This window comes from Cryptomeria japonica, chromosome 2 (assembly GCF_030272615.1).
Source record: "Cryptomeria japonica chromosome 2, Sugi_1.0, whole genome shotgun sequence".
Lineage (NCBI taxonomy): Eukaryota > Viridiplantae > Streptophyta > Pinopsida > Cupressales > Cupressaceae > Cryptomeria > Cryptomeria japonica.
In genome coordinates, this window is record NC_081406.1 from 641820970 (window position 1) to 641837278 (window position 16309).

A 16309-nucleotide genomic window follows, 5' to 3' on the forward strand; every position below is an offset into this window, starting at 1 on the left:
ATGAAATTTTTGGCACCACAGGATTGAGTCCAAACAAAACCCAACAAAATTGTAGTGGCTATGCAACTGGAGAAGCACACAATGCAAAGGTATGTGCGAGCCTTCTTTTGGCATGAAGGACACTACTGCAACTTACAAAGACCTATGCTAAAAAAACACAACACTGATGAAAGAGCTATAGAAGAAAGACAATAAAATTTTATTGGGAGAAAACACAAAAAAAGGCCTTCATGGTACTAAAGTAGAGATTGGCAACGACCCCTATCTTGATATTTATAAATTGGACAGGACCATTGCATGTGTACGTTGATGCGTCAAGGATGGTGATGGTCATTATGTTAGCATAGCCAGAAAAGGGAAACATAGAACATCTAATCAACTTTACAAGCAAGAGGTTGTCACTGGCAAAGAGGAATTATTACAACAGCAAAGGAGGTATTGGAGATGATATATGCCTTGCAGAAGTTTAAGGCATCTATGCTGGTGACGCCCATTGTCTTCTATACAAAGTATGAAGCATTGAAGTTTCTAGTAAATAATCTAATCCTGCATGGGTGGATGTTCCACAATTGATTTCATTTTAGAAATTGAACTTTGAGGTAGTGGAGCATAGAATCACTAGCAATGTGAATCACAACAAAAGAGACAAAAGGGTACATCAAGGATGTGTTGTTAGATGCATAGTTTTTTTAAATGAAAGCAATTCCCAAAGAGTTGGCAGAAATTGTGACATTCTTATCAAGTGGAAGACAGCCCAAGGATTATAAGACACTGTAAACATAATTGGTGCTAAGAACAACACCATTTCAATTGGTTGGGAGCCATTTGCATAAACTTGACCAAGATGAAGTTTTTGAGGTAGTGCATTGGAACATGAATATAAAGTGTTGCACGAATGTCAAAAAGGCATTGTTGGAGGCCACTATGCATGAAAGATGATGGCAAATAAGGTGTTAAAAGCATACCTTTGGTGGCCAATTATATTCAAGGACACACTAGAATATTCTCAGAAGTGTGATGTTTGTTAAAAAACAGAAAAGTCTAATCAACAAGATATAAGTGTCAATTATACCAGTTTTGCAAAAGAGCCATTTAAGAAGAGGGTCATGGATTTTGATTTAACCTATAGCAACTGCAACACAAAAGATCAATGAAAGATACATCATTGTAGGGATAGAGTTTTGATCAAATAGGCAAAGACAATGCCGATAAAAGAATATATTGTAGTGACAATAACAAAATCTCTTTATGAACATTGAAAACACTATTACAATGTTTGGATGCTCGCTAAGTTTCATGCCCTCGATCTGATATCCCTTTCACATACAGAAAAACTTGCATATTAAATTGTCTTACGGAATAAGACTTCACAATTTCATCAAGATCCCAATTGCCTATCACATAAAAGTCGATATTGATCAATTCCTCCCATCATGCAGCGATTACATTTGTTAGGGATTGATTGTGATAAGGTGTGATCACCCTAGATTGGTTCTCATGAATACTACATTTGTCAAGGAATGATTAATCAAGGTGTGGATTGTCATGTCTCGACCAAACAATGAGACTTAATACAAAATCGTCTTACTACTGTAAGACTTCACAATTTCTCTCCCCAAGCATCAATAATGATCTTAATAGATAGTTTGTGGTTGCCCTAGCAAATCATGGGAGAGAGGAACTACAATATATGTATTAAGTGATAATTGCCTTTGATCGAACTTCCTTCTAGCATGCAATTTTCTCCAAAACAAAGAAAGGATTAGTTTACGAAGTGATTAAGAAAAGAAGGGGTACGATTAGTAGCAAGAATTACAATCTGGCAGCAAGAGACATCACCCGCTCCAAGAGCCACAATCACAAAGAAGAGACATAACCCTCCAAATCCAATGGAGGGATATAAAGGGGCATTGCCCAGCAAGCAAGGAGGAGCGATCAGATCCAGAATAATCATATAAGCAGCAAGGCGACTGTGCAATAACATCTACACCATTGTGGTATGAAGCCCTAGTTAGATTACTCATGCATATGGATATGAATGTATATATGTTGATGCCAAAACTGTATGCAGACTTTATTTCTCAATATATATATATGCTTATAATGATTATATGTGAGTGAATGTGTATTTATATCTATACATTTGACAATATAATATACCTACAATAATCAACCATATCAGGGAAGGAAAGGAGGTGCCAAGAGGGGGAACAGTGATGCCTCACTAGGTACACCACCTCATGAAAACAGTTAAGGACCACATGAGACCAAGGGGGACAGAGATTCTGCTCTTAAGCCTAGGCTTGAAATAAGGGCACCCTATTGCAGTTTTCTTTCCAAGCCCTATATGGGTTAGTTATTGAGGTAAACTATAAAGGGATCCTCGATCATAAGAGGGCAGAAGGATAGTGTGATGAAGGGGAACAGTGTACAGGCTCCCTGAGGTACACCACCTCATGAGCATGGTTAAGACTTCATGAGGTCAAGGGGGACAGGGTTTCCGCTCTTGGGCCTAGGGTCGGGGATAATTAGGGCACCTCATCATGTACTTTCCATCTCAAACTTCATTAAGGTTGAGCCCATTAGAATTATGTGCTATAAGCTTATTTCTCCCTTAACCTTAGAAATGGATGTATTACATGTATTATGTCTATATTACTATCTAAATTGGTTGTAGAGTTCCTAAACAGGCTCATCTCATCTTATTCTTAGGTGAGGGTTATATCTCTAACTATATTGTCTTCCTTGTTTTATTTGGAGTTTTTGAATTTAGGGCAGATTACAAGGCAATCCAAAAAAGGGACATTACAAGTGGTATCAAAGCATGATTCTGACACCTTGAGGGACAAAAAGAAATTAATCCAACTTAGCCAACAAGCCTTGAGAGCTTTAGAGATGGAAAAGAAGAAAATTACCACAAGCAACAACCACAGCCAAGACCAAACAAAGGGGGGACAAATGGAACAAGAATTGAGGGTCTTTATGGAAAAGAATGAACAAACAACCCAAGCTCTCCTTCACACCCTGCAGAATATAAATAGCACCATGAATACCTTTAGACCTAACCAACAGAATGAAAGAGATAGTCAATCTAAAATTGACAATAGGTCTGCATCAAGATCAACCCCTGAAACAACTTGACCTCCCTTCTGTTGCCAGGAATAATCATTATGTTATGTTGTTATATTATGTTTATGTTGTCGTCGGTAATAATGAGTTACGGCGGTCAGTTAGTTAGCCGACGGGTAGGTAGTTGGAGTCGCGACGGTTGTGTCGCACCCCTTCGGGTATTATATATGGTGTACCTTTTCTTCGAAGTAGGATCAGGATAGTCGTGTCAAATGTAATGTTATAAGCACTTGATGTACATGGACTGTTGAATTAATATAGAGACTGGTTATTTAATGTATTTCCATTATGTTCTGTGCATTTACTTTCTGCATTTAACCGTTTACCCGAGAGGGTAAACATTTGGCGCCGTTGCCTAGACGAACTCGGGAACGGAAGACACGGATGGCGCACAGACACAATGGGCCTACCCGTTGGTGAAGTAAACCCGGAGGCCGACAACGCGCGGACAGAACTTTACACAGGACAAGACACGGCAACACGAGAATTTTCAATTTTGCTCCAAGTAGCCATTCAGACCTACGTTCGACGAGAAGCGGCGGAGGCAGAAATCCCACCAAGTGTCGTGTGGACAGCGCTGGAGGTTAGCCCGGCAGTAAACCGGTTGATGAACCACCTCCCCCGGTTGCTTGCACAGGCATCGCTGGCACAACAGGCCCGCCTGGAGGAGATTGCCCAGGAAGAGCGACGACAACAAATCCTGCAACGCTACGAAGAGAACAGCCGACGGGAAACAAAACGAGATGGCGCCAGGCCAGGAGGAAATTGAACCTTGTAATAATTCCGACACACTGCTGATATAAATTGTGGCCGAAAGGCAAAATAAAAATAAAAATAATAAAAGTCTTTTTGTGTACATGGCGTGTGTTTGCTATGTATGGAAGTGACGTATGCCCAATAGACTAAATAAGGACAAAAATAAAAAGATACAGAGTGACGAATGGGAAGTGGCACAAACCGCGTTGAATCTCAGACAGCAGATAGAACGAAGGCGTAGGCTAAGGCAACTTGCCGAGGGACGACCGACCGAGGGGTTGCCCGAAGGGAACCCAGGAGGTGTCACGGAGGTTGCGGAGGCAGAGATAGACGGAGAGAACTACACTATCTACACTGTTGTAGGGCTGCCAGAAGGAGTCACGGAGGGTGCCGAAGGAGAACTCTACAGTTCTCCAGAATACCACTGTAGGGTAAGAAGCCGCGAAGAGTTGGTGGAACAAACAAGGCGAAGTCTAAACCTGATCGACGCTACCAGAGACTTGCTAAAGAATTTTGTCCATTTCAGAGGACAACCGGAGGGAGACAACGGAAGGTGACGGTACGACCGAAGGTGCCGAGGGAGCACAAGGGTACCGTACGAGAGGCAATTTGTTTGGTTCGGTGTCAACAACTTTTTCCGAAGGACCCACGAGTGGAGGTTCAGTTGCAGAAGGCAGAGGATCGCCAGGTACAAGCACACAAGGAATTAGAGGAGCGAGACCCAGCGGTGGGATGGCGAGTAAACAAAAATTGCCAAAGTTCACAGGGGAGGGCAAGGAAGACCCCTTACAGCACTGCCGTACATGTGAAACCATTTGGTCCGCCAACGGAGTAACAGACCAGGATGACTGGGTACAGCAATTTCCAGCCACGTTACGAGGAGTTGCCATAGATTGGTACTCCGATGTGGACAAGCAAAAAGTGGCCACGTGGGCCAATCTACAGAAGGAATTCACGGGGGAGTTTCGGTTGCTCCGTGATGACAATGAAATTGTAACGGAGATATACAGTACCAAACAAGGTACCAGGGAGACAGTACGGGCATACAGTCGAAGGCTGAAAGAACTCTTGGGTAAAATGGAAAGCCAACCCGCAGATGGATTGAAGAAACGATGGTTCGTTGAAGGGTTGAAATCCTCCCTACGGAGGAAGATGAAAATTGTACCACCTACGTCATATGACGATGCTTATAATAGGGCGATGGACTTGGAGAGCGAACACAAAACATCAAAGAAGAAGAAAAGTAATAAATCCTCATCCGAGGATGATGACTCTTCACAGGAAAGCAGCAGCGATGACGAGGCTGGCAAACGGGTGCAAGCGCTCCAGAAAGACATGGAGCGAATGAGAAAGGAATTCAAAATAATGAGAAGCACTGGTCGGAACGAAGGGGACATATGGTGCACTGAGTGCAAAGAGGAAGGGCACACAAAGGGTACTTGCCAAAAGAAGGCATTCTGCGAGATTTGCCAAGTGATGGGACACTCCACCAAGGAGTGCCCATACAACATGAAAACCCGAGGAACGCAAATGAACCAGGTGTTGTTCACGGAGCAGGCCACAACATCCGCACCAGCAAGTACCGGCCAACATACTAACACAACGGCATCATCTGGAGGATACCGGGACAACAGACGAGGCGGCGGAAGGAATAGCAACAATAACAATAACGGAAGCCGTATCCAGTATGACGCCAAGGGCTGGCCAATTATCCAATGTAGGGCCTGTAATCAGTGGGGGCACTTCGCCCGTGATTGCACGAAGGAAGCCACCCCTCAGCACCTCTGCCGTTGGTGTGGGCCAGGCAACCATGAGGACGCAAATTGCCCGTGGGCAGGGGTTAATCTCCTCAACATTGAGAAGGCTGAGAAGACTGGTGAGAAAGAAGTACTGGCGATCACCCGCGCCCAGACGAAAAAAGCCACTTATCCCGACCCCCGTACGGAGAAGGAGAGATTACGGGAGGCAAAGGCCAATATTGAACATGAGATGACGACCGAACGACGGGACAACGAGGTGGCGAGTACATCATCCCGTACGGAAGCGGAAAATAACATCATTGGGCAAATCTTGCAGATAGAGGTGCCGATAAAGGTAAAAGACCTTCTAGACTCTATGCCACAATTGAGGACTGCCATCCTCACCAATGTGCAAAGCACCGCATCATCGAGTGCACCACAGGTACGGGTTCCCGCCACCGCATCGTCGAGTGCACCATAGGTATGGGTTCCCGCCACCGCATCGTCGAGTGCACCACAGGTACGGGTTCCCGCCACCGCTTCGAAGAGTACACCACAGGTGGAGGTTTCCGTCAGCCCTTCGACTGACCTGGTGTTACTAGCCTTGAGCAGTGGTAGACACCCAGCTGTGGTAGAAATGGGTATCCGTGGGACCATTCTGAAGGACACCATTGTGGACGGGGGATCTGGGGTGAATGTACTACCAGAAGAAACATGGAAGCGGCTGGGGAAGCCCACCCTATGGCCACCCACATTCAACCTGGTGGGAGCAGACCAACACGGCATTAAGCCACTCGGCCTGTTGATGGCCCAGCAAGTGACAATTGGTACGCAACCATTCTTGTTAGATTTCATGGTTATTCCCTCGAAGAAGAAAGGCTATGACGCCATCCTGGGGAGAGCGTGGTTGATCAACGCGAGGGTAAACCACAACTGGAAGAAAAATACACTTTCCATGGAGAAGGGAGGGCGAAAATATACCATTGACCTACACACCCAAGATGTCGACGAAGAGCTCGCCTCTTCAGACTCGGACTCAGAGGACTCTAATAAAGGGGAAGGGGGTCCCGATGAAAGCAAGGGCAAGAACGCGATGGAGCCGAACAGTGAAGGGGTGCTCGAATTGGAGGGATGTTCTGAAGATGAGGTATGCTCACTTAACGGGCTCTTCCATTGGCAAATGGAGGATTACGAAATGTTCCAAAGCTATAGGCTCGAAGTAGAGGAACCAAAGCAACCAACAGAGGTGTACCTGCCGGAATACAGAGAATATTGGAAGGGAGACGCCCCAAACCCTGGCGATGTAAATAATCCGAAGAGTTTCGGCAACGATTGGAACCCTGTGTGGAAGGCTGCAGCCTTCAAAATCTTTATTATTCTTCTTCTTCTTATGTACGGGAAGGAGACCGTGGTCCTTGTAGAATTTGTGGTTCCAGGTCTTCGGATGGCCATGGAAAATAAACTTGCCACCAATAGGTTCAAATTGAAACCCTACCACGAGAAGCGCGTAGGGGACCCGAGAGGCCGGAAGGACACTCTGGACTCCGAAGGGGGACCCGAGAGGATGGAAGGGGACTCGAGAGGCCAGGCAGGCGACTCAAGACAGGACCACAGCAGGCGACTTTTGGGCGAGGCAAACCGAGAAGGATGAAGGGCGATCCCAGAGACATGGGACTCGAGCCAAAGACTCTCTAGACAACCACTTAAAAAAAAAAAAAAAATTGTGAAAAATACACCACCGTACGGGGCCGTACGGCAGATGACCGTACGGTTGGAAGAAATAAAGAAAGAAACGTACAGTCGTATGACAGGCGACTGTACGATCAAAAATTTATTTTAAAAAAAAAAAAATTGAAAAAAATCGCACGGTCGCACCACAGCGACCGTACAGTCAAAAAAAAAAGAAAGAAAAAGGGAAAATGGCCACCGTACGGTGGGACCAAGGTGACACCACCGTGCGGTGAAACCACCAAGGTGACACCACTGTGCGGTGGACGGTGACACCACCGTGCGGTGGAACCACCGACAGTGACACCACCGTGCGGTGGAATCACCGACGATGGCACCACCATGCGGTGGAACCACCGACGGTGACACCATCGTGCGGCGGTCACACCGTGCGGTGGGAGCCACCGAAGGTTGTTGCCGAGACATGAACCCACCACCGCACACCGCTGCACAACAAGGGATAATGGAGGAGGAAGACGCACCGCACGGCCCGACCATGCACCACACAACCCGATCAACACGCACAGCAAGGGTGACGCACACCAACGCGCAGCAGCCGCAAAAGGAAAAAGAAAAAAAGAGACCAAGCCCGCACAATCCACACAGCCACGTAAGGGCAAAACGACCGCCACAGGTAGACCAAGCAGCCGCACGATTGGAGGTGCCAGTGCTGTTGTTGACCGGAGGTGTGTCCGTACGATAAGAAGGGTGTCGACCGCACGAGAAGGTGGCCGCACGATTGGAGGTGCCAGTGTTGTTGTTGACCGTACAGGGAGGTTGTATGGCCGGGGTGCCATCGGGGACATTACAGTGCCTAAAAAAAAAAGACGACGAAGGATTGAAAAATGATTCGATGACATCTGGAGCCTAGACACTGAAAATATTGGAGTGTAGAAGAAGGGTTTTGACATCATAAAATATCACAGAAATGATGCGCCCCATGGACTTTCGTGGGGTTCTGAAGGTTGTAAATTGGTGTTGGCGGCAGGGGCGCTGCCCCTCGACCCCGCCTTGTATTGCGACAGGGAGCGCACCTGGGGCGCTACCCCCGAACCCCGCAAGGGGCGCTGCCCCTCGACCCCGTGGGGGCGCTGCCCCAGACCCCGCGAGGGCGCGCCCCTCGACCCCGCTAGGGGCGTTGCCCCCAGACCCCCAGTTTATTTTGAGCTACAGAAGACCACGGGAAGTGTTGTGGTTGTCCATATTGTGAGAAAGAAGCCCGCAGCTAAGCATTGGCAGGGAAGTCATAAGCCGTAGAGGGAGGCGGATTTGGAGGTTGGGAACAAACAGAGTTCGAGGAAAGGCATTGCAGGTCCGTGCAGTTGTATGACACCAGGGAGTTATTCAGTTCAGTTTTTAGCCTTTGGGGAGTGTGATGGAGGATTTGAGGTGTCTCCTAGCATTTGTGCCAGCGGATTGTGGCCACCTCCAGGCAGGATAGGTACGCTTTAAGGAACTCGGAGTATGTCTCGGCTGGACGTGAGGTTGCCTTGGTGGATGCACAAAGGGCTCGGGAGGAGCTGACCACCAGGTTGGAGGCAATAGTCGTGTGAGACTTAGTTCAGCGTACCCAGGAGTTGGATGCCGGGAGAGGAGCACGGGTGGCTATCGAGGACAAATTGGCTAGGGAGATAGCATCATTTGAGTAGCAGTTGGTGGAAGCTGAGACTGGAAAACGTGTTTTGCAGACAAGTTTGGGTTAGGCACAGGAGGACTGTGATGGCAAAGGAAGCAATATTGGTGAAATCCGCACTTGAGCATCAGATGGTAGCAGAAAAGGGTTTTCAGGCGAGTACGCAGCAAGTGTATAAGATTCGGGCCCGACTGGCATCAGTAGTTCCTGCCATTCATCTCTATTTTGTATTAAGTCGTCAGAGTCGACTTCTTTTCTTGGGGGGGATGATGTTGCCAGGAATAATCATTATGTTATGTTGTTATATTATGTTTATGTTGTCGTCGGTAATAATGAGTTACGGCGGTCAATTAGTTAGCCGACGGGTAGGTAGTTGGAGTCGCGACGGTTGTGTCGCACCCCTTCGGGTATTATATATGGTGTACCTTTTCTTCGAAGTAGGATCAGGATAGTCATGTCAAATGTAATGTTATAAGCACTTGATGTACATGGATTGTTGAATTAATATAGAGACTGGTTATTTAATGTATTTCCATTATGTTCTGTGCATTTACTTTCTGCATTTAACCGTTTACCCGAGAGGGTAAACACCTTCTTAACTAGGGAAAGACCCTCAAGGGAAGATGAGGAGATTAACACCCCTAATTTGAGAGAAATTGCCAAAGAATATGCAAATTTTGACCCTAAAGTCAAGAGGAGCATCCCCTTTACGATATATTATGAGGCCAGAACTAAGAATATTCATAGAAAGGAAAGGATTTGACCTAATCAAAACTTACAACACAAGGTAGGAAAATTGTCCATCCCAAATTTTGATGGGTTGAGAAAAACCACTGCCCAATTTGCCATACTACATTTAGAAGAGGTGACACATGATTGGTGGCATCACGGCCTAATCACCCAAACCATCGAAGTATAAAACCTATGATGCCTTAAAGAAAAGACTTGTTGAAAGGTTTGATCACACACATCCCCAAAGACACTTCAAATAACTAACAAGAGTAAGGCAAAGAGGAACCCTTGAGGACTACATAGCGGAATTTCAAAGACTAGCAGTTATGGTACCCGAAATATTTAAGAAGAGGCTCACTTACCTATTCATAGAGGGATTTTCGAATACACTCCATGGCCTAGTAGGTGCCTTCAACCCTACAACACTCCAGGAAGCAATCCTAAAAGCCACATGGCCTAATGCCAAAACAAGGGAAAGGGATCTTTTTTAATAAGATGGCACCAAAAGACAAGCACTTCTATGAGAAGAACAAGCACAAGAGAGCATACCCTTCTTATGATGACCAAGAAGAATTGAGGAAGAAAGGTCTATGTTTTGATTGCAAGAAGAAATGGGAATGAGGACACACTTGTAATCAAGATGAAACTCAAGAGAAAAAGTTATGTTCTAAATGCAAAAACATATGGAAGCCTAGACACTTGTGCAACCGAAGGGGGCCTTAGGAAGAAAAACTTGTGCTAGAAGTGCAAAGAAAATTGGGAACCAAGACACATATGTGGAAGCCAAATACATGTAATTGAGGCAATATTCGATGAAGAAGCAAAAGGAAACCCAAACAAGAAAGCAAGGTATGACAAAGGAGACCTTAAGAGCATCCCATCAAAAAGGGAGGAGACAATTAACCAATGGAGCTTTGTGGAGGAGCCAATCTAGTAATCATGATGCCCCCACACCCCTGAATAAAGATTCTATTATGGCAACTGAAATCTCTTCATAAGACCCCAAGGTTTCTTTGTCAAATAAAAGGAATTAATAAATACATAAGAAAAGTCTCACAATACATGTATTTTTGTGTATGCTTCGTGTTTGTTTATGTGTATGCTTCGTGTTTTTACATGCATGCTTTGTGCTTGGTTCATACTTAATGTGTTTTTCATGTGTGACAAAGATTAATGCTTAAAAACTAAAAGGATCAAAAAGACATGAGTTTATCTAGAAGAGATCATTACGTTTAATATCATAGATGTGTATCATGCTTCTAATCAATATATGGAAAGGTTGTCCTTGTTTGTCTCGAAGAGATATCCATAGGAACCACAAGAACAAGTTCTTATGATTACAATTGATGAGAGAAAACTTGTCTTAAGACTACAAACCTTGCAAACTCTCAATCATTAGTTGAGATAACCTACAGTGAATTAAAGACTGTGATATATGCATTGAGAATCTAAGGATTAGCTTAGGGATTTTCCCATTAAAAGGACTTGGTCAAACAAATCATTGCTTGAGGACAAGCAAATTTGGGAAGGGCGGACTGTCATGCCCCCGATTTGATATCCCTTTCATGTACTTAGAAACTTGCATATGAAATTGTCTTATGGAGTAAGACTTCACAATTTCATCAAGACCCCAATCGCCTATCACATAAAAGTCAAGTTTGATCAACTCCTCCCATCATGCAAGGATTACATTCATCCTTGATTGGTTCTCATGAATACTACATTTGTCAAGGAATGATTAATCAAGGTGTGGATTGTCATGTCTCGACCAAACAATGAGACTTAATACAAAATCGCCTTACTACTATAAGACTTCACAATTTCTCTCCCCAAGCACCAATAATGATCTTAATAGATAGTTTGTGGTTGCCCTAGCAAATCATGGGAGAGAGGAACTACAATATATGTATTAAGTGATAATTGCCTTTAATCTTCCTTCTAGCATGCAATTTTCTCCAAAACAAAAAAAGGATTAGTTTACGAGGTGATTAAGCAAGGAAGGGGTGCAATTAGTAGCAAGAGTTATAATCTCGCAGCAAGAGACATGACTTGCTCCAAGAGTTGCAATCACAAAGAAGAGACATAACCCTCCAAACCCAATTGAGGGATTAAAAAGGGGCATTGCCCAACAAGCAAGGAGGAGCGATCATATCCAAAATAATCATACAAGCAGTAAGGTGACTGTGCAATAACATCTACACCATTCTAGTATGAAAGAATAGTTAGATTAGTCATGCATATGGATATGAATGTATAAATGTTTATGCCAAAATTCTATGCAGACTTCATTTCTCAATATACATATATGCTTATAATAATTATATGTGAGTGAACGTGTATTTATATCTATACATTCAATAACTAATATACCTACAATAATCAACCATATTAGGGAGGAAAGGAGTTGCAAGGAGGGGGCATGGTGAGGCCTTACACCACCTCATGAGAACAATTAAGGACCGCATGAGGCCAAGGGGGACAGATATTCCACTGTTGGGCCTAGGGTCAAGTTAAGGGCACCCTATTGCAGTTTTCTTTCCATGCCCTATATGGGTTAGTTCTTGAGGTAAACTAGAAAGGGATCCTCGATCATAAGTGGTGAGAAGGATAGCATGATGAAGGGGAACAGTGTACAGGCTCCGCTAGGTACACCTCATGAGCATGGTTAAGACCACATGAGGCCAAGGGAGATAGAGTTTCCGCTCTTGGGCCTAGGGTCGGGATAATTAGGGCACCTCATCATGTCCTTCCTATCTCAACCCTTGTTATGGATGAGCCCATAAGAATTATGTGCTATAAGTGTATTTCTCCCTTAACCCTTGAAATGGATGTATTACATGTATTATGTCTATATTATTATCTAATTTGGTTGCAGGGCTCCAAAACAGGCTTATCTCATCTTATTCTTAGGTGTGAGTTATATCTCTAACTATATTGTGTTCCTTGTTTCATTCGGATTTTGTGAATTTAGGGCAGATTACAAGGCAATTCAGAAAAGGGACATTACAAATTTCAACAATTACCTCCAAGACTATAGGTAGATTGCCCATAAACAAATTTAATTTCAATGTGAATAAAGTATTTTGTTTATGGGCACGATACCCAATTTCTTATGATACTCCATAGAATAGCCAGGTAGCTAATGGTGGTCTTTAGGAAAAAAACAGACAATATCAAGGGACCACTTTGCTAACAAAAACAAGCATTCTTGAGGTCTTATTCCTAAATGAGAACAATAATAACATATCATTTCAACAAAATCTCTTTTAAAAATAAAAATTAATGGATTAGAATAGAAGACTTTTAATGTCCACGAGGCCAAGGAAGCCTATGCAGAGAAACGAGAATCGCCCGAACTCGCCCAAACTCAGCGAGTCCGGGTCAAAGTCATGCCTCCCGAGTCTGCAGAGCTTGGACTCGGACTTGGCCGAGTCCAAGAAGCAAAATCGCCAGACTCCCCGAGTTGGCGAGTTTGGCCTAAAATTGCCAAACTCGGCGAGTCCAGTGCCTAAAACTCGGCTACCAGCTGGGTTAAATAAAATGACAAAAAAAAACATTTTAAAAAGTTTTTTTAAAATGAATGATCTCGTCTTTGTTCACTACAACCTCCGCCTGAGAATGAGAAAAATTAGGGTTACAACATGTCAGCCAATAGAAAAATAACACCTGACGCCTTTATTAAATAATAAAAGTCTTTTTGGCCTCGCGGGGCAGCGCTACCCCCAAACCCCCGTCAAAAAATATGGGGGGAAACTACATCGATAGAAGTAGGGAAAATTTAACCTCCGAGTCTGACACTGATTGGATCGACCAGGTAGATATAGGAGGCTGAGACTGTAGCCATGGCAGAGGAGTGGAGAGCACGAACAAAGACAAGAGATTCAGAGGCAGATAGTGACACAGATGTTCCTGATGTTGGTGAGCATGGCATGGTGTCACGGGCAGCAGCTATGGCTGTCAAATCATCCAAGACCTACCTTAGACGCCTTTGCAAGGGCGGCGGGGCCGGAGGGTGCAAGCTCTTCTAAGCCATAGGCTTGTAGTTATATTTACCTTTGATATTTGTATGGAACATTTGATGATGATCATATGATGACATGGATTTTTTATTCCATGAGTTTTGTAATATTGTATACATTTGACAATATTTATATATCTATGTTTGTTATTTCCTTCAGCTACAATTTGCATTTATGCTTATGTGATTGATGTATACTTGTGTATGTAATCAAATGAGCCGAGTTTGATGATGTTATTGTGTCTTTAAGGTGTATTCAATAAAGGGTGCATGAAACAAGTTTTAAATCTTTTAAAATCTCTAAATTTCTTGAGTTTTTCACTTTCCCGAGTCCAGCCGAGTCTGAGTCCAAGTCCCGAGCCCGAGTCCGAGTCCGGGTCGGCCTTGACGAGTCCGAGCCAAGTCCGAGTCCTGTTTCTTTGAGTGCCTATGGGACATTAACCCCATTGTTTTAGCATTGTGAATTGCTGATCTTCCGTAATTTAGTTTAATTATAAGCTCTCTCATTTTCTCCATCAGTCTTCATCAAATAAACCTTGAAAAAAAATCGTTATTAAATTACTTCCGTAACTGATCTTGATGGCATTGTATTTTTGCAGTCCAAAACAATGAATTACATGACAGACGTATGATGATTACAACTAGACCATTTGCAATGGCTGCTGTGGACCTTCACAAATGAAGAAAGCTTTAAAAAAACCCTATGCTCACTTTCCATGTTAAAAAGCTTCAAATTGTTCGTGCAAAATTATCACAGCTATATTTTCAAATAAATAATAATCACTTAAAAATGACTTTCTGCGGAAATCTTAGATCAAATATATCTGAAAAAAAAATGACTTACTTAGTGACGGACTCTTTGTGTACTTGCATAACATGGATTGCCATGCCCCCGGCCGTTGACAGTTTCTTATGGCAGAAATGACATTTGAAATGCTTGGCCTTCTGATGCTGCACTAATATTTTTTCGTCGTCAAACTCTCGCTCGCAGTAATAACACCAGACTTTGGCAACCTTCTTCTTCTTCTTTCCCATAAGCCAAGCCCTGAAACTTTGTCGAGGTAAGGAATGGAAATCCCAGAGTGCTCCCAATATACACGGTTGAGGAAGAAAGGGGAAGAGTCATGCCGACGAGAGTTTCTATGGAAATTCTGGGAAAGGAATTTTATTGTTATTATTGTTATTATTATTATTAAATAATGTGATTATTATCCTTATATAATTTGATTATTTATTCAGATTTGATTTGATAAAATGCTCCAAAGAAGTGGCAATTGACATAATACCTCAGCAATTTCATACTAATGGGACTAGTAAATTTATCACTATGCAAACAAAATATAAATTGTTGAGGGTATTTATTATTTGTTTCTATTTTTTAAGGAAGAGAGACTCAAGGGAGATCGTGTGTTGCATTTTCATAATTATTAGAGGAGAAAAAATCATTATATGATGATATTAGTTTATCTCTTTATGTATATTGTGGTTTTAGTCTATTTTTTTCATATTTGGGAATGGTGGGAGTCCATCTTGTTACTATACCATAGGTTGTTGTAGGCTTATCATAGTGTCAAGGTAACTTACAAATGTAGGGAGCTAGTAAATACTATAATGATGCTCAATATTAGCCCATGAGATATAGAAAACATTTGTAATCAATATAAATTAATATTGTAAGGAGTGCTTGTCATGCTCACTAGAGTTCTCTCCATAATTGAGGTTTTCTCTAACTATGTGTTGTGTTGCATGTCGATGTGTGTGTGTGTGCGCGCGCGCACACGCACGTGCATGCGTGTGTGTGTGTGTGTGTGATGGGACAAGAATTGCATCTTTCATATATTATGATGTTATATTTGTTATCTTATTAAGATTTTGATAAGTTGGTGAGAATTTGTTGTTAATTGACAATGTGTGAGGGATGCCCTCCTTATCTGTAGATCAAGTGGTATAAGAACAATTGTGTCATTTGGGTGCTTATTTACAAAGTTTACAACAATGTGATATCTAAAAAATTAGGTGGAAACAAAATTTTACTACCTTTTGAGAGCAAAATTGAAATCAAAGTGTAGTTAAGCATAACAACAATGGCAAGAGAATATCGTGGATAGGTGAGGTTGCAAAAACTTGAAGAGGACGTTGTAATAATTCTTAGCATAAAGGACAAATTGGATAGACTGGAAAGAACAATGTTGGTCTCAATCTTCAAGTTAGGAATTCCAAAAGAAGGGAGATGGAGCAAGGTGAATCCTTTAAGGTAAGATTTGTTAAGGTATAGAAAAAATGATATATAACCCTATGATGGTGAAAATTTAACAAATTAGACTAATTGGTGCCCCTAAATTGAGCTATACTTTAGTATACATTAATGTTCTAAGGTTAAAGCTTTCTACACATGCCCTTATTTGGCACAAGAGTTGTGCACGATTATTGAAAATTAGGAAAGTGTTGCAACTATTTTTTTAAGTGAGAAAACATGAATAGGCTACTATATAAGCACTTATATCTTATATTCCATGAAGAAGAGTGGGTGATGTAGTGGTATTACTTGAAACAAAAGGTAGAGACAAATTTTGC

General features: G+C 42.8%; 1 protein-coding gene across 2 annotated transcripts in view; it reads right to left on the minus strand.

The window, feature by feature from the left end:
• LOC131055080 (protein SUPPRESSOR OF FRI 4) overlaps positions 1–14884 on the minus strand; it is an 80935-nt gene extending 66051 nt beyond the window's left edge. The window contains exon 1 of one of the 2 annotated variants that reach the window (XM_057989725.2): positions 14580–14884. In XM_057989725.2, coding sequence (XP_057845708.2) covers positions 14580–14770 — 191 coding nt within the window. In that variant the 5' untranslated portion in view covers positions 14771–14884. The remainder of the gene's footprint in view (positions 1–14579) is intronic. The other variant, XM_057989733.2, reaches the window with a different exon arrangement.
• Positions 14885–16309: the final 1425 nt, after the last annotated feature.